The sequence below is a fragment of the Numenius arquata genome, chromosome 7 (genome assembly GCF_964106895.1).
Source record: "Numenius arquata chromosome 7, bNumArq3.hap1.1, whole genome shotgun sequence".
In the NCBI taxonomy this organism is placed as follows: Eukaryota; Metazoa; Chordata; class Aves; order Charadriiformes; family Scolopacidae; genus Numenius; species Numenius arquata.
This window is the reverse complement of record NC_133582.1, coordinates 35,731,960-35,750,153: the sequence shown is the minus strand read 5'-3', so window position 1 is coordinate 35,750,153 and position 18,194 is coordinate 35,731,960. Positions and strand designations below refer to the sequence as shown.

General features: G+C 38.0%; 1 protein-coding gene across 1 annotated transcript in view; it reads right to left on the bottom strand.

The window, feature by feature from the left end:
* The window catches only part of AVL9 (AVL9 cell migration associated), a 39,084-nt gene that overhangs the window by 3,645 nt on the left and 17,245 nt on the right, over positions 1 to 18,194 (bottom strand). The window contains exons 3-14 of the mRNA XM_074150674.1: positions 17,125 to 17,210; positions 15,301 to 15,372; positions 14,487 to 14,576; positions 14,057 to 14,123; positions 13,358 to 13,398; positions 12,210 to 12,248; positions 7,870 to 7,939; positions 6,698 to 7,245; positions 3,824 to 3,958; positions 2,808 to 3,027; positions 1,322 to 1,439; positions 259 to 312 (exon numbers count right to left, since the gene is read on the bottom strand). Coding sequence (XP_074006775.1) covers positions 259 to 312; positions 1,322 to 1,439; positions 2,808 to 3,027; positions 3,824 to 3,958; positions 6,698 to 7,245; positions 7,870 to 7,939; positions 12,210 to 12,248; positions 13,358 to 13,398; positions 14,057 to 14,123; positions 14,487 to 14,576; positions 15,301 to 15,372; positions 17,125 to 17,210 — 1,540 coding nt within the window. The remainder of the gene's footprint in view (positions 1 to 258; positions 313 to 1,321; positions 1,440 to 2,807; positions 3,028 to 3,823; positions 3,959 to 6,697; positions 7,246 to 7,869; positions 7,940 to 12,209; positions 12,249 to 13,357; positions 13,399 to 14,056; positions 14,124 to 14,486; positions 14,577 to 15,300; positions 15,373 to 17,124; positions 17,211 to 18,194) is intronic.

Sequence of the window (18,194 nt, the reverse complement as noted above, 5' to 3'; positions counted from 1 at the left end):
ATTGCAATACAAAAAAATCAGGGCTCTTTTATGTCAAGTCCAACACAAAATAGTGTATTAGTACTGTTTTTCCCCCATTTCAGGCAAATGTTCCATCTTTAGATGTGGCGATGTTTTGCAAGAGAATGTTGAATATAGTTTCAAGTACATGGCCAATTTAAATCATTATTTTGTTTAGTTCATCATAGCAAGCTATATAGTTATTAATATTTGACCACTCAAAAAAAAAAAATACAAATCAAGGTACTATATACTTACTGTGACAATCTTAACTTCACATCTGATACAGAGTACTGTCCCTGGAACGGGTGGCTAGAAGAGAAGGGAAAACCCAAGAAAACATTAAGCATTTATTTTTTCACGATGAATCCATATCACACAATTATTATTTGTACTCCACGCTGTGGCTTACCAAAAAAAATAATCTTTTGTAGACATAATACTATATCACTTTACAGAAGTCTAGGTCCCAGTGACTATTCAATCTTAGATTTCTCACAAACTACTTGTAAGGTGCCTTCTGAGATATTAACAATCTTTTCACACTACGGCATAGGCACCTCTTTCAAGGAACACAGTACAAATGAACAAGAAAGAAGATCCCTTAGGCAGACCAAAAAAGCTTTGTAGGTCTAAAGAAAAACCTTCTTTGGACTACAGCAGCTGACAGAGCAAAAAAACCTCTGCCGTATATTAATAACCTGTACTAAACAGAACACATGCACAGCCAACAGTGTTACCAAGCCTGGAATCATCTAATTTTTGAGTGAAAACACGCATAAAAATCTAGTATAGAAGATGCAACACGAAACAGCAGGCTCCCCTCCACCCCTATCAATGGAATCATCTAATCTTTGAGTGAAAATACACACAAAACAATCTAAAGTGTAGAAGATGCAGCATAAAGCAGCAGGCTCCTCTCCATCCCTATCAATGACAATCCTGGACACAGCTATTCCCTGGATACCTGGAAGCAATTAATAAAAAGCAGAACCAGCTGTGGACAATTTCTGAGGAATGACAAACTTTCTACAGCTGGGGACAGCCAACAATCGACATGAACAAGCTTCACTTCTCCTGACTCTGGATATTTTCTTTATTAAACTATATCCCAGAATTCCAGTAAGGTATTGATGAACAGAAATACTCAGGTTCTGTACTTAGAGAACAGGGCCCCGAATTTTCACCCTCAGGGCTTTAGAGCAGGAACAAGGGGAATGCTGTAATTCTACAGAACGATGTGCCTGACTACACATACCAGGAGCTTTCCATGTTAAATGCTAAAAAAAAATACAATAGTTAAATAAAAATGGTTCCTTACCTAGAATTTACCTCTGCAAGAGCTGGATGCTTGTTACTATTCCATATTCTGTAGTTGTGGGTATTTTTCCAGGCTGCTACAAATGCTGTTCCAAAGTCTGACAAAGTCTTTTCATTGTCTGATAAATTAAGATAAAGATGAGAGTTTGCTGCAATTCACTAGAGATGTAATACAAGACAAACTACTTTTTTTTCTTGTAAAGAAAAATTAAATTTTTCCGGGCTCTTAGCAAATCAAAGACAATTAAAATTCTAGTACTAAGAACCAGGATAATAAAACATTTTTGAAGTGCTCCAAATATACAAAGCAAGGAGAAAAAAAACCCCAAAAGCTTAAAAAAATACTTTTCTTATTTTTAATCTGTTTATAAAGTTCTTAGTAAAAAGCTCAACAAAAAAAAAAAGTCATCCAAACACAGGCCTCAACTTATTCTCCAGGTGAAGACAGGGAAGAGGAGAGAACAGCCACAGAGCAATTAAGAACTAAAACATCATTCACATTGGTCTTGGTCAGTTACACCGGGCTCTGCTGTACTATGTTATTATTCAGTCACATTTAGTAAACCCCAAATCCACTCCAAAACTGCAGTATGAACTACTGTGGAATAAACTTATAAGAACAACATCCCCTTTAAAACACAGAAGAGTATAGGAAATTATTTTAGAGCCAGCCAGTGAAGTAGTATGAGTTTCCAGAAAACCCTGATGTTTCATATCAATTGAGTAATCACCTTAAAACATTAACGTTGTCAGATAAAGAACTTAACATCTTCCAGACTTTAAAGTTCTCAATCCCATGTTTTCTCACAAACACCACAGAACAAGATCTGAATTAGTTAATTGATGTGAGTAGACAATAATCAGTTAACAGGGTCAGTGCTGGGCAAACTAAACATTTTCCACAAATAATCCACTGACTTTTTTAGTTACATTCATGCACAAAAGGCTGGAACACAGAGAATTCCCTCTGAATTAAGACAAAAAATGTTGAGGTCCAGAAAACGCAAGCTTTAAAGCCTCTAGATGAGACTTTTCACCTATGCGAATCCCTACTTAAGGCCATGGCAAGAAGGGAAAAGAGGTGGAACAGCCTAGTAAAACTTCCTGAAGACAGCCACTTAACTTCATGTCTCCTTGAATCCAATCGGTTCCCCAAAATTAACTTCAGGTTGCAATAGAGTTTGCAAGACACCCAAGACTGTAAAAGTCTCAGCATATATGGGTTTTCAGGTACTTCTACTTATGAGGAAAGTTTAATTAAATCAGTGAGGAGGAGACAGTCAAAGGAGACAGTGTAAGGGTGTGAAGTAACAGTTAGTAATAAGCTTGTCGAGGAGTAACAAGAATGGACAAGGACAACCGAAAAAGCAGCCTAAAATGAAGCCTTAGGCAGAGGGAGATCCAATGACAGTCCACACAAACACAAAACACCAAACGCTTTTTACACCCACCCTCATCTCAGTCCCTAGACAAGGCATCTGTTCTACCTGGTTGCAGCACAGCAGCAAGCAGCGCATGAAGGTAAGCGCTGAACTGAGCCCTGATCCACTCATCTCCTCCTTCCCATCCAGTGCCATCAAGGAAAACATCATCTCTGTTCTCAGTTACATGCTTCACCAAGTAATCTGCAAATCTTAGGTCAGCAGTTGTTGGATTCAGGATCTTACGGAGTTCTGGATCGTGGATTTGTACTTGAGCATCTTCTATCTGTTTGAAACAATCCCAAGGGTAAATATCTAAATAAAACTGCTTATATATACTACTATATATTGCTACCTAAATCTAAACCCACAATCTCCTAAAATACCAAGAAGAAACAAATGGCCAAGGAAATAATGAATTAAATGTTCTCAAAGTCGGATATTACTTTAATATAACCAGAATCTGATCATCTTCCTGGCACACAGCAAAAGCTGCTTATTTGGCAGGATTTGGCAGGGGAAGTTGGGTGCTCACATGTATTTTCCTACAGGCTCTGATTATCAATTTATTAAGTTCGTTAACTACATGTAGGTTGTCAAACGTTGATTATACAGTTCTATCCATTTGCTAGAACTGACACAGTGCTTTCTTAGATGCTATTTTTTTAACCTCTTGACTAAATCAGAAGGAAGTCAATAGTAAAATGTGTTATTATCTAACTGTATCTGTTTCTCAGCTACAAGCACTTATTTTTGAAGACCTTATTACTAAGTAATGAAAAAAGCCCATGACACGAGAAGTAAAATTATACCAGCAACAAAATAAAAATGTAAGAAGTGCCCTGCAAATTCAAGTCTTGGATATAAGAATATACAGAAAAACTAATAAATGTTTTGCACGGCTTACCTAATCCTATCCTAACAAATAATACAAATTTAATAAGCTTCTGCATTATTTCATATGGAAGTAATTCAAAATTTAGGCATGAATGTGAAATTTTAAAGCTATATTTAGCATGCAACCTCTTCTTCCCCTCCATCCCTCTCTCTAGTTCAAGAAGCTCAAATGCAAAGACTCATACTTCCACAATCGCGTCGCTCAGATGTTTCTGCTGCCGGAACAGGATATTGGTGGCTCCTGCAACAAAGCCACGGACTGCTACATCTGACAGGAGATGGTGCTGCTGCAGTGCCATATATGGCAAACAAAGGTAGCCCTGAAGTAAGAGAGATATTTAGAAGATTAACGTTAGGCCAAAAAAAAAAACCCAAAATTGTCTATATTCAGAGTTTTTCCTAATAAAAGCCAGGACACTCAGCCCAGAACGAATCTTGGTTATTACAATTTCAGCCACGACTATCTATCGCTTTGCTACATTACATCTGCAAAGCAAAGCAACCAGATTCCACAGGAATTAAATTTTTCAAGAGGTTGTGTTGCCTTTCAGTCTCAGGACTGAAACTGAAATACAATGCAAAGGACAGGAATCAAACGTATTTATAAGGCAACAGAATAAGCAGTATAAAACAAGAGTGAGGTCTCAGGTCAGTTCAGAGGCAAGAAGTCAATGGAGATAAAGATTCATCTCTGCACTTGCATACCAGGATGTCTTCTGGTAGTCCTGAGGCAGGAAAACTAGACTGCTATTCATATTTTGTAGATGGAGATTTTCAGGGTCCAGAGATAACAATCAATTTTTGATAAGCATATGCATGCCTGCTTTAAGGGAGAGCAGGACAGAAAGCAATGCACTGTGCTTTTTACCCACTCCACGCTTATAAGTTAATCTAGTATACTACATTCCAATTTAAAAAAAACCCAAACTTTTTGGAAAAAAAGGCTTTGAGGTAAGTCCTTGAGAGATCAGTGAGAAGCAGCTGTAGGTATTGTAATTTTATTTCTAAAGATAGGATCAACATACCCCTGAAGTCTAATACTCAACTCTAATTCCAGCTGTTCAAAGCACAAAGCAATTTATTCACTAGCAGAAACCCAGAAGGGCTAATGGCCCACCGGGCAGAAACAAAGAGCACGTGCACTTCGTCACACAGTACATGGTAACTGGAAACACATGGAAGAAAGGAGCACCACCATTCCACTTTGTTATATTAGACACAGGGATGGCTTTCCAGATGACAAGCACTTATCAGCTGGAAACAAACAGCCTGTGTCAAAGGAACAACAGTGCTTTGAGAGGAATCACCAACCTAAAATGGAAAATTTTCAGAAAATAAGGCTTAAGAAGCTGGCAAAGGAAAGTTTAATTACTGTATACTCAGGTAGCGAAGTCTTGGAAATCTTTCACTATTTAAAGTACCAAGTGACAGTTCCCAAATTCACATTTGTCTTGTTAAGTGTAACAACTTTTACTTCCGTGAACATGTTCCATTCTTTTTGAAAGAGTGCAAAGGAAGTGAGTATTGGATCTTACAGAACTGGTACTAAAGAAAAAAGTATCACAACCTATTTTTTGTCATGCTCTGCTGTACCTGGATACAATATTATGCCATCTGGCAAAATCCCCTCCCATTCAAATTTGTCAGATTTATTAGTCTTTCCATGGCATGGCATAAACAACCCCGAGATGAGAGCTCCAAAAGAGACTTAAACTTTCCAGAAAGTGGTTAAACTATATCTTCAAATCGCATTTTTCTGATAACTTTGAGATGTAAAGCCTTTTCTGCTTTAATTACATTGGATGAACACAAATGAAAAGTGTCTTTGTGGAACAGAGGGTAAACATGTGGAAACTGTCAGCTTCCTTAAATTGTTTACTTTTCCATTTTATCAGGTTAATAGTAAACTAAGTTTGCACTGGTAGCCCCTTATCAATTATTCTTTTCTTGTTTTCAATCTAGTATTTTCAATAGAACTAGACTAAATACAATTTACAGGCTATTATTTTGATTAGACAGACCATAAGGACAAACACCAGACTGCAGATGTTTGTTGACACTTATTTTACTGACAAAAGGCTCTTTAAAAGGGATGCATTTTCCCTGTTTCTTTCATAGGAAACCAGCCCTAGTAAAAATACTGTTTGTTATCTGACAGTGCCCATCAAAGTCACTAGAGGAACTCTGGAATACCTGGAGTTCAGTCAGGCACCAGCACAAGCCTAAAACTCAGCAGCTCAGAACCAAGCACAGGGAAAGAGCCACAGACAACCAGGAAGAGTTATCATGTAAAGAAGAGTGAAATTATATAAAAATTATATATATATTTTTATATATAAAAATATATATATAAAAATATATATATAAAAATATATATATATAAAAATATATATATATAAAAATATATATATATAAAAATATATATATAAAAATATATATATAAAAATATATATATAAAAATATATATATAAAAATATATATATAAAAATATATATATAAAAATATATATGTATATATGTGTGTGTATATACATTATTTTGTGTGTGTATATATATGTACACAGACACATTTCGATACATATTTTGTGCATATATAAAAATACATATATATAAATTAAAAGAGGGAAACATAGGCTTAGGTGTCAGCTAAGATAGAGCTTTTGAAATCTTAGGTTAGATTAAACCCTTCTGAAGTACTCTGATCTTGCCCCATATAGGTTAGATCAACAATTCTTCAGAGTAAAAGAAAACAGTGGTTACTGATACGTACTATTTATTAACCACAGTGGGGTTACGGGTTACCATCGTGTAGAACTGCAAACAGTATGTAAGTACACATGTGCAAGAAGAGTGGAATGCACATGCGCGTGCGTACACCTCTCTCAGACGCACACTCACGCTTCCCACCTGCCCAGGGACACAGTCACTGGCCAGAGACCATACTTACACGTTCTGTAGTACCCTACTGTCCCTTTGGAGCTGGATAACCAAAGTTACTAGCCACTTCTGAAAAACAGATGTCTTTATGAGTTTAGCAGGTATCATGAACAACATGTTTACCTTTGTAAAAATAGCCAAGGGCATACCATACTGGTCCTCTTCCAACCCAGATACCAGTCCTGGAACAAGCACTGCGTGTCCCGTATTCGCCTGGGGCTGTACAGTGATTGGAAAGCTTTCTGAGCCCATGCCTTTGCTCGGAAGATTTTCACCTTGTTCTGATGCTGTATTTTCACGTTCTCCTCCTTTCAAATTAGACTCCTCCAAAATGCTAGGATCTAAGGTCTCCCAGTCACTTTCAGAGGACGCTGGAGAAGCGCGGGACGGAACCTTCAAGCGCTGCACAGTCCCGTTGGAGGACTGAGCTCCATTGCAAGTTGTCTCCAACTGGGAAAAAGGCACGTTTGCTTTTTGACCTTCCGCTGAACGGTTCCCTGCCATCTTCCTGCCTTCCTCTCCCATTCCCGAGTTTGTATGTGAAATAGCAGCAGCAGACACAGAAACACAGTCATCTAACCGTGGTGTATTTTCCTGCGAGCCAGCATCCTCTGATATGCTCTTTCTCGGTCTGTACTGGGAGCAGTCAGTAAGACCATGTTCAATCATACCTGGGAAGTGACAGCACGCGTGAATGTCAGCATCTCCGTAAATGGACTTTAAGTGACTTTTGTTAAAAAAAATGAACAAAGTGTGTGTACAGTGGAAATCACATATTTTAAAACACTTCTTGTGGGGGGGAGGTGGGTGGAAGGCGATGTTAAGCAAACAAAAAAACCCAAATAACCAATTCCACACTTTTCTAAAGAAACTTCCCGAACTTTTTTGCTTTGAGAAGACTGTTTAGAAGCTAAGAATTAGCAAGGTTAGGGGGTTTGGTTTTGTTTGTGCTCTTTTTTTTCTTTTTTTTGAAGAATGAACGTAGAAGGATGTTTTTTAAGGAACTTCACAGGAATGTGTGCCTTATTCATGGTCCCATCTACGTTACCCACAGGCAACACAGAAGATCCATTGGCTCTGATTAAGCATAAGAAATAACCCATAGAGTGCAAGTAGGAAGGATTAGGAGATGTGTACATAGTACATGGACACGCATACAAGTCACCCATTTTTCAGGCAACATACCAACATAACTCTGTTATAGTCACAGAAGTTGTTTTCCAAATGAAACCATGCAGCCGGTCTCAGTTATCACCAGAAAACATATAAAAAGAAGTCCAAACTTCTCTTCTTACCAGGAAAGAGTGACAGGACAGTCATCAGAGCTCCCACCAATCTATTTACTGGAGAAATATAAAACAGCACCTGGTGGCAGGAGGGAGGGGGGCAGGTGGAAGGCAGCGGGCAAGAGAGGAAAGGGGGAAATAGGGAGGAGAGAATGAGATAAATAAAATTACACTTAAGCATGACAAAGATAGACAAACACATGCAAACTATTCATGGCATTGCTTTTGATGTTATTTTAGAAAGTCTGCTTACCAACAAAAGCTCTTTCAACAGTTCAAAGTAAATATTTAAATATTTCTATTGTATCTTTATATTTTATAATACTTGTCATATATGTGTTTTATAAACACACACTTGTGTTTAATATATTAATATACACTTGCCAATCATTCAGATTTTTCTGTCAGTCATTCAGAATTTTTTCCCCAAACTAATCCAGTTACCGGATGACTGACAGAAAAAAGTTGTTCCTGGCATGCTGCATGCATTCTTGTTCATTTGTAGTACATTAAAATCTCTCTTATAAATCAAAGAGGCCAAATAATCTCCATTCCAGATTTCCGACAAAAACCTATGCAAAAAACATCTCTTCTAAGAAAATATATTAAGGATATGTAGATAAATTAAAAACAGGATAAATGCAACATGCATTTATTACAGGTATCTTCTTATGAATAAAAAAAAAAAAAGATTTTTTGGAAGCAGAAGACACGACTGATACAAACTTTGGTAAAGCACTTAAGGCATAACATGGAAAAACAGAATCTCCTTAATTAAATCAGAGATTTGGATTAGTAAATTAGTTTGGAATTCAAAAGAGGCGTGTCAAAGGCTAGCAATGAAAGAAGAAACACAAAGAAAACTGAATATTACTACTGGAGTTCCTCCGAGACAGGCCTTCAGGGGTGAGGAAAGGAAAAAAAAAACCACCAAAACCCACCACCCAACCCAAACCAAGAACAATCCCGTGAAAGTCAACTTGTTTAACAATGCTGTTTTTACGTCCTCAAGCAGCACAATACTAGTAAAAAGATACATGAGCATTACAAGGCATCAAGAATGCAAAGGAATACATAATGATCCGCCTTGACGGCTTTGCAGGCCAGTTTAATAGGTATATGATGAAATTAAAAGCGCAAGTTTGAGGACTGAGTCTTAATAAAAGACTTCTGCTGTAAGCTATGAAGACACTTCCGAAGTGAATGATGAATAACTACTAGTTATTTTTTACTACTAATTCCACTAGTATTTGCAAGTCTACAAGCTAGTGAATTGACGGAACCAAGAGAAAGACCTATGCAGCCCTTACACATACCAAACTATGTTTAATGGTACCCCAGCTAGAAACAAGACTATGTACATTATCTTGTACAATTTTCCTTTTTTCTGTATTGAAGATAGGTGAATTCAAATTGCAACAGCCACAGAAAAAGCATGGTGAGAAGAACAAGCAGCTCATCTGAGGAAAGTATTCCAGCTGACTGCAATGGGAATAAAAGTCTGCCTTCTTTTAAGGTGCTGTTCAACCATAATGTATGAAACACACATGATAAAATAGCAAGGAACTACAACGGAAACCCTAAAATACCCCTACAGATTTAGATTATCAGATACCATGTATTCCTAGCCAAACTTATTTCTAAGCCTACAGAAATAATAAAGTCTAAAGAAGTACCTTGTTTTCAAGAAATCTATTCCAGCCTAGGGTTTTGTCCGGGTATACTGCTTACTGTATTTGTTCCATCAAGTCCCTGTGCCATCTTTCCGACTATATGGATGCACACTTCTTTACCCCTCCCAACCCTGTTATATGGCCTACGACATTTACATCAGCAAACTGGGTGATCCTGGCAGCAGAAAGTCCAATGATCCCCATCTGGAAAGAGTCTTCCAGCCTAGTAACAGCTGAGAGGTGGAAAAAACCCCGTTTCTTTAGCCTCTGGAAAAGCATCAACCAAATTGCTGAGGATTAAAGGAAATCAGCCTGTGGCATTCAGGCAACTGGGACTACTAGTGGCTTCTTGCATATTATATTTAAGGTCTTTGAACATACAGATTCCCACAGTTATTCTGGAACCTCAACATCTGCCAGAAAACAGGCAGCATCAGAAAAGCAAACCTCTTCCTTTTGAAACTGCAAGTGTTGTCCTCCTTTTCGAGCTTAGCAAAAAACAAAACCAAAGCAACCTGCGGGTTTATTCAATAAGCATCCAGTTACTTCCAAAACAATTTCATATGTTTGAATCACACGAACATGCTTGGGAAACCCTCTTTCTCCCCTCTTCCTGTGCACGTACCTCTTGTGGTTTGAGCGGCCTCAGCAAAGAACTGTAACTCAGTATTTTGTTTATATACGCCTAAATGTTCAACTGACCTGAGGAAATGCTATTGGAAGTTTTAAACAGACCAGTAGAGATAATTTACAAAATCTTAATTTAAACAGACCAGTAGAGATAATTTACAAAATCTTAACTGGAAAATATTTTTTCCACTTATGGTTTAAAAAAAAATTAAAAATATCACTGTAGACTTTCAGAATATATTAAATTGTTTTGGGGAAAAAGCTTGCATATCTAGCCTTGATTACATACTTGATACACGTACTACAGGTACTCCTACAATGTCATAATCCTATTTCCTCAAATATACCTTTGGCATAGCCTTTACTATAGCAGTCTTTAGCATATGGCTCTTTAATGCAGAAACTACATTTAGTCTCATCAATAAATACTTAGAACTGTCAAGGTATATCTAACCTGCTGAATTTAGTGTCAAGCGCAAAAGCTTTGGTGAAGCTGCTACTTCTATTTTTAAAAGCCATATTTACTTCCTCACAAAAGAAACCTATGTCTTTAATATAGACTTTAAAAAACTAAAACCCCACAACTATTTTGATATCTTCTAGATTAAGTCCTACTGATTTGCCAGTTGCAGATAAGAGGAAATCCTAATATTCCTTCTCAGCACTCTGAAGAAGCTGAGTGTTAACACAGCAGGTTCGCTGAAGAAAAAGTGAGATTTGGGAAACTGAAACAAAACTTTAAATTAAAATTTTAAAATAGAAAGCAAACAAACAAAAAAAAAAAGATCCCTGCATAAACTTGTCTGGGTGCTGATACATAGTCATTGCACTGAAAGTGCTTGTTCCAGGATATTAATATATACAGAGAAGAAAACACATTTATTTACTATTTCATATCTGCTTGTACATTTTGCATATTCCACTGGAATTGCTAAGAGAGCACTGCTTCTGAGGTAGTGTCATGGTTTAACCCCAGATGGCAACTATGACCACACAGCCTTTCATTCACTCTCCTCCCCCCTGCAGCAGGATAGCAAGAAGACGGAGAGAAGGAAAAAAACCACCTCATGCGTTGAGATAGACAGTTTAACAGAACAGTAATGGAAGAAAAAATAATAACAACAGTAATACAATATATAAAATGAGTGATTCCTCACCACCCATTGATCGATTGCCCAGCCTGTTCCCAGCAGCAATCATAGATTCTAGCCAACCCCCGTCCCTATACTGAGCGTGACGTCTATGGATGGAATATTCCTTTGGCCGGCTTGTTCTGTCTACGCTCCCTCTCAGCTGAAGCTGAGGAAGTCCGTCACTTAATATAAGCATTAATTAGCAACAACTAAAACAGTATGTATTATCAACATTATTCTCATACTAAATTCAAAACAGAGCCGCTACTAGGAAAATTACCTCTGTCCCAGCTGAAACCAGGACAGGCAGTAAGATAGGCCAAAGAAAACACCGAGCCTAGAATTCCACAGTTTTTACCGATTTATAATCTGAGTTCAGCCTGACCTAACAGATACGGCTCTTTTCATTGACTTTTGCAGATGTCCGTGCAATTCAGGGCTGAAGGACACCTCCTAGCACTCGCTTCCTTCAGTATGCCTATTTAAAGCCCAAACCAGAAGTTCTACTTACTGAATCCCTTACTGCTCCTTTTTAGGCACCAGCATTTCCTACCGATTCCTTCACATGGGTACCTGTTTGCATTATGTATATCCTTTTCTGTCTTTTATAATATGTTACGTTTCTCCACTCACATTTAATCGTATTTCACTTGCACTGGCTGGGACAGCTACTAAGAAGGAAGAGTGTGGACAAAACAGAAGTGGAGGCAAATCCATACATCAACACGTACAGGTTACTTTTAGCATAATTTCCCAATTTGTATATGGATGCAAAGCTGTTGATATGACTCCAGATACTTTTATTTTACTTTAATTTCTTTTTCACTAGTATATGCTACGTAACTTTATGTGAAAAAAAATTTAACAATTGCATTTCTATTTCAATTACCTGCCTCAGCCTACAAAACTTTACCTTTTTCTCTAGAAGGATCAATTTAAAAAGGATCAAGACCTGAAAAAACACAAAAAACAAAAACATGGTGAGTTAACCAGTGCCATTTATCAAAAATATTGTGCAAGCATAATCTCTTATTCAAGATTTCATATTAATCACTGCATAACTGTCAAACGATCAAATCCAGTTGACCAGTGAAAACCAGTGTTCCAATACCCTTTCTCCACTTGAGCACTCATTTTAAAACAGCACTTGAAATGCACAAAGAAAAACCTTCACAAACAAGAATTGTGTAATTTGAATCATACAAAGCTTATCTGAAAGAACACGTTGTGTAATCCCAGAATTCTAAAAAACAGTAAACTGCATAAACATGAAAGAGCTCCTCCACAGAAATACAGAAAAGAATTCAGCAAAATACCAAGAATAGCATTCACCTCACTAATTTTAGGCATCTACAGATGAGGCATCTAGATCAGAAGGGGCTGTCCAGACTCAAAGAAAACCACAGATGCTTCTGGGGCATGAATGGCAGACATCTGAAGTTCAACAAAAAGGAATTCTGCCTCAAAAATCTACTGAGCAGTTGCAAATACACCAGGAAATCCAGATTCTCAGATTTGTTTCCTTGATGCCTCTCGGTTAATAAAAGATCCTAAATGCTGTTTGTACCTTAGGATGCATACTCAATTTCAATAGTCATTAGGAAAAAGGAGGAGAGGTGCAAGTCCCCTCAGGTTCCAAGAGGGCAGAAGCTGCCAAAATTACAAGATGCAGGGAAAAATGCTCCAAGTTGTGACTTTAGCCATATTCTTCTATCATATTCACCTGACAAGAAGCAGGAAATAGAAACAAGACCATAACTGAGATACCACTTGCACTTTCAGACTGGACTGATTGGGGTCAGGGATTGTCACACAAACCTAGAAATCTCCAGGGAATCCAGCAGACAGACAAAACTACTCAGTTTGGAACTTATTTTCACTGAAGTTATTTAGGCGGAAGGGGAAGGGAAATCAGGAGGCTGTAATCAGAAGTACTTAGGCAACAGTATTCTTACTTCTAGCTCAGGTATGCCTAGACATATTTATTTTTCAATTCCTCACGAAGTATTTTACTCCACAGAATAAGTGCTGTCCTTTATATACCCAGCAAAGAATGCTTACCTTGTGTCTAAAGTGAAGAACCAGATCCCGAGGAGACAGACCTGAGATACCAGAGAGCAATTATTACAGTGTAATAGCTGGTAAAGATACTAACTTACTTCTTGTCACTGTTTTTCAGGGAGAGGGGGACACCCGTCTGGGTGAACCTGGTTATTTCAATAGCAGAACTCGTATCAAATTCTTTCTTTTGAGCAGGAGCAAGAGTTAAATCTACAGTGGAGACAGCAATAACGTGAATAGTCACGCTCTGAGTTACTCCTGTTGGCTGCCACACTGCATTATGGAAACACTGAAGTAAATACGACACTGTGTATTCAGAAGACACAGTGAAGAGTCAAAACCAAATGGGAGATATCCCAAATAACAGGCAGATGAAAGCTTGAGCACCCCACACCATGAAATAGTTCCATCTGAAAATTAAGGTGGTACTGTTTCCCAAAAGCAGCCAAGCAGTTAACATGTCACGCTGTTAGGTCAAGTGGAAACACAGCTTTCAACCTACAACTAACTCCTATTATGAAAGGAACACTACATTTATTTGACATTTGTTTAAATCCATTAATAAAGAAATGCATAACAATACTGTGCGGGCACACAGACCTCTGGTGCTTAACCAATCACATGAACCAATTAGCTCAGGAAGAAAATGCATTGATTAGTGTAACTATCTCTGCTACTTGTACAAAAAAAGTCACTTACCAAGATAAACTTGTGACCCCTCTAGCAAAGTGCTGCCCAAGGAACTATTCATATGATCATAAAGTTCCTGTAAAAGTCAGAACAAAGGCAGAAAATGCCAGTGGCACATAGTCACATAAAACCCGGAATAAATAAAATTCACTTCTTCGAAGATCTCAATGTCTTATTCCAAAAAGAAAGTAAAATTTCACTAATGGAGTCAACAGAGATACAGGCTGGCAGTCACGCTCGTTCTTGTATTTCTCTACAAATCAGAAAGTTGACCCTCTGTCGGATCAGGGTAGTTCACTTAGTCTATGTTAAGTTTTTACAAGAGCTGAGTAACTGCATGACCTACACAAACTAAACAGTTGAGAACTAATTAAAAACACTAAAGTCTGTAGCCGTACACTGAAAGCTTTGTCCTGTGTGGCTATACCTTAAAAGTTACCTTTAGAATTGAAATTTGCGAGAAGTCTTTTTCTTCAAAATACGCATGTGTAATGAGCTGCAGCTTTGCCTGAAGTAACCCGTACAAAGGCTTGGAAGAAAAACAAACACAAAAGCAAGTGAAGTAAAGTTACTGAGTCACTCTCCCATTCCCATCTGGCAATACAGACACACTGTTACAGAGCTCATGGAGGGGCACTCCTTAGTTGCTAACTTCTGGGCTCATTTTAAATTAGAATTCTATTTTCTTTCTATACCGGCACTGAACATATTTCTGGAAAAGTACTTTTCTGCTTTAACACCGCTCGTGCAGCTCCAGTAATAGTTATTTCTTCAGCTTTAAGCACAGAAAGAATTTTTGTTCCCTGACTGGCAACCAGTAGCTTTTGCTAAATAAGTAGAAAGAAAAGATATTTTTTCAAAACAAGAGTAGGCTGTGTGTCTGACTATCTTAAAATCTCTTCATAGTTGTCAATAGCACTCTCTCCAGTTATTTTAACGGCCAAACCCCTCAATCCTACTATATAAAGTTAGTAGCACTTAAGAATAAAATAATCAAAAGTGCAAATAGATATCCCGGTCCCGGAGAACAGGCAGACACTTTTACAATCACTCCTGCACAGAGATACCAATTCAAGGCCGATCACTCAAATGCCACAGCCTTCCCATTCAATTTTACTTCAGTATTTTGTTGCCCTCTGCAATGATTTAAAGAGAGATGTTTGGAGCCAAAAGTTCCAAACAAGAATATGGGAAACAAATCATTTTTAATATGATATTTGAAAGTGTTTGGGGAGTTAAAGAAACATTCTTACCAGCTGACTGAGAACACAGACGCTTTTCTGTACCGTTTCTCGGGTGATGTCTGCTTGCCGTACTTTTAATGCCTAAGAAATAGAAGTATTACAGTATTTTTACCCACAGACAATTTCAAAAAGAATTTTCACGGGTCTAGCAGCCACATACCACTCCCCAGTTTAAACAAAATCCTAAAACTGCCTGCCTTCAATGATGGAATATCCAACCCATGTAACAGTATGCCCTTACCTAGTAAAAAAGGTCGTAACATTGATACGTCAGAGCTGTGTTCTCATCTCACTGCGCACAGCAAAGATTCAAACACAGCTGTGATGATAGGCAGAGGACTGTTTAAAAGACACTAGCATGAGAAAAAGGCAACTGCCCTGGAAAAGGCAATGGCATTTTAACTCATGCCAACGTAACAGGAGAGAAGCCACAACACATCACTTGTTCTTTTCAAACATTATCTGTGAAACTGGACCATGTTGAAAAGCCTTTGGCTAGAAATGGTTTGCTTTATACTTGAGGATTTTCTTTGAGCCACCCATAAAATAAAGGAGGTATCATCTGCAGAATCAACTACGTTGCAAGCCAGCTTGAATGGTCGCAGCACTTAAGAGCAGACCTAGAAGGGGTGGAGGCAGAATTACAGCCAAGTGATTCGCTGATGGTACAAAACAGCATGTGTGCAGACCGCAGCCCACACAGCGAAAAGGACACACGGAAAGAGTGCTAGAGCTGTCACATGAAACACATTGCTTTATATTCTACTTGCCCCAATGAGTTCATTTTAAACATCTATTTATCTTCTTAATTGGTTACTAAACAGCATAAACTGGAACGAAGAGCACAATAAAGCCAAATTATTGCATAGTTAAATAGAGCAAGATTCTAAATCACAGAAACCAGTGAAGGCTGGCTGCAAAGATAATGAGTGAACTAAACCAATATGGATTTAGTTCAAAAGAAATGGAATTAAAATCTGCATGTGTAAAATTTCTCCTATAGCATAAACAGGAACTTGAAATATAATCAAGGTATGATTAACACTAAAACAGAGTACATAACTTACATCTTCTGAATACAAGACTCATTTAAAACTCAAACCCACATTGCATTCCAGATTCTTGGCACCTCACTGAAAAAGGGAGTAATTTTTAAAGAAATTTGTAATAACTTCTCAATGGTAAGTGTCCAGATCATACTACTGTTACTACTTTTGAAAAGCAGTAACTACAACTAGCAGATTCTGGTGGATAAGTACATAATTTCCTCCGTGTGATCAGGTCCACCCCGTAGCTCTCATCAAATCTCCAGCTTTACCGCTGGAAGTTCAGTATCGCTAAGCAGCTACAATGGATGGGAAGATTCTGGTCCACTCTGCAAGCGTACTTTTGGCAAAGGAGGTAGGTCAAGAGAAACATCCCTACACTTGCATGGTCAGATCCCCCCAAATACTCTAAAATTCTTTGTGGTCACACACTGGAGAAATCTCAACTCTTTCCATCCAACACTTCCTGGAAACACAAGTTGGCCACCTGACATACTGTCAGCTTCACTTTGCTACTTGGTGCAGATACCTGCATCAGGTCTCAAGAACCAAAATAAATTTTTCAATTGCCTTGAACATTTCAGAAGATCACGATATGCCTGTGGACATAAAGGAAAGAAATAATTCTCAAGTTTTGTAGCTACCTACTGTGCACATTTTCACAGACTTCCAATGTAAGCTGATCACACAGTTTGACTGTTGGTGTAATGCAAGCCACTGAACTTTTGAGTCGTTAATGCATCATGCCTATTATTTCATTAATATAGTTCACAACTTGGAAAGTTACCTTGGCTTCAATCTGCCTATAGCAAGAGACGCCATATACTGTGGTTCGATCCCCACATCTTGGTGGCAAATGGAAAAATACAGTATCTACAAAAAAGAAAAGACTGTTTCGTAAGTCACTAACAAGAGTTCAGCATTTTTATTTTCAGCATCACTTACTTATAAAAGGTTTACTACTGAAACTACTGGCACACATTCCCTGAGAGTTTAAAAAAAAGAAAGAAAGAGCCATCTATAAAGCTATGCCTGCACGCAAATTAGTTTCCACATTGTGGAAGAAGCTCCAGCTGTGCTAATATGGATATTCTGACAACAACCTCATGTTTAGCCTGACCAGGCTCCTACAAGCCCACTGACAGGTGCTCAGAAGCAGCTGCTGACAGCAGAGAAGCACCACTGAAAGGTACAGGCATATGCTTTCCGAATCCAGCACAGAAGAGTGAAGATAAGGCACTGTGAGGCAAGGTGTACAGTTGGAGTGTGATGCCATTAAGAAGGTAAATGCGATGAAGATAGGGGAAGAAACCACCAAGGAGGACACACACAGTTGAAAGGTTACAGTAGCTGCTACCACTGCCAAGGCAGGTATCGATGCAGCAGCACTATGCTGAAAAAAAAAAAAGATTTGTGAATCCTAGTCTCACACAAAATAGTTACTGTGTCCGTGCAAGTGCCACATGAAAGAAAAAAATCTCTATAAAATATCACAAGAGAAAGGCTTTTATGGTTTGACATATATACACACATACACACTTGCCAATACTGCAAAAAAGTTGCTAAATCCTAAGTAAAGGAGAGGACATTACGACTGCCTTTCAAAACGTGAGTGAAACCTGTTTTGAAACCGACTATTAATTTTTTGTTTGCTTTATAGTAACAAAATGAACAGAAGAGACAACCTCATATGCATGGAAAGAGACACTGCTTATAACAAAGTTTATTCCCTTGAACAAGTTGAATTATATTATGGAGATCACCTAGGGTTTTAGAAAGCCTTTAAGATTGTTTCCTGTACCAAGTTATGCTCGTTGCAAAAATGCAATTATCAGTGGGAATTCATTTAAAACTCAA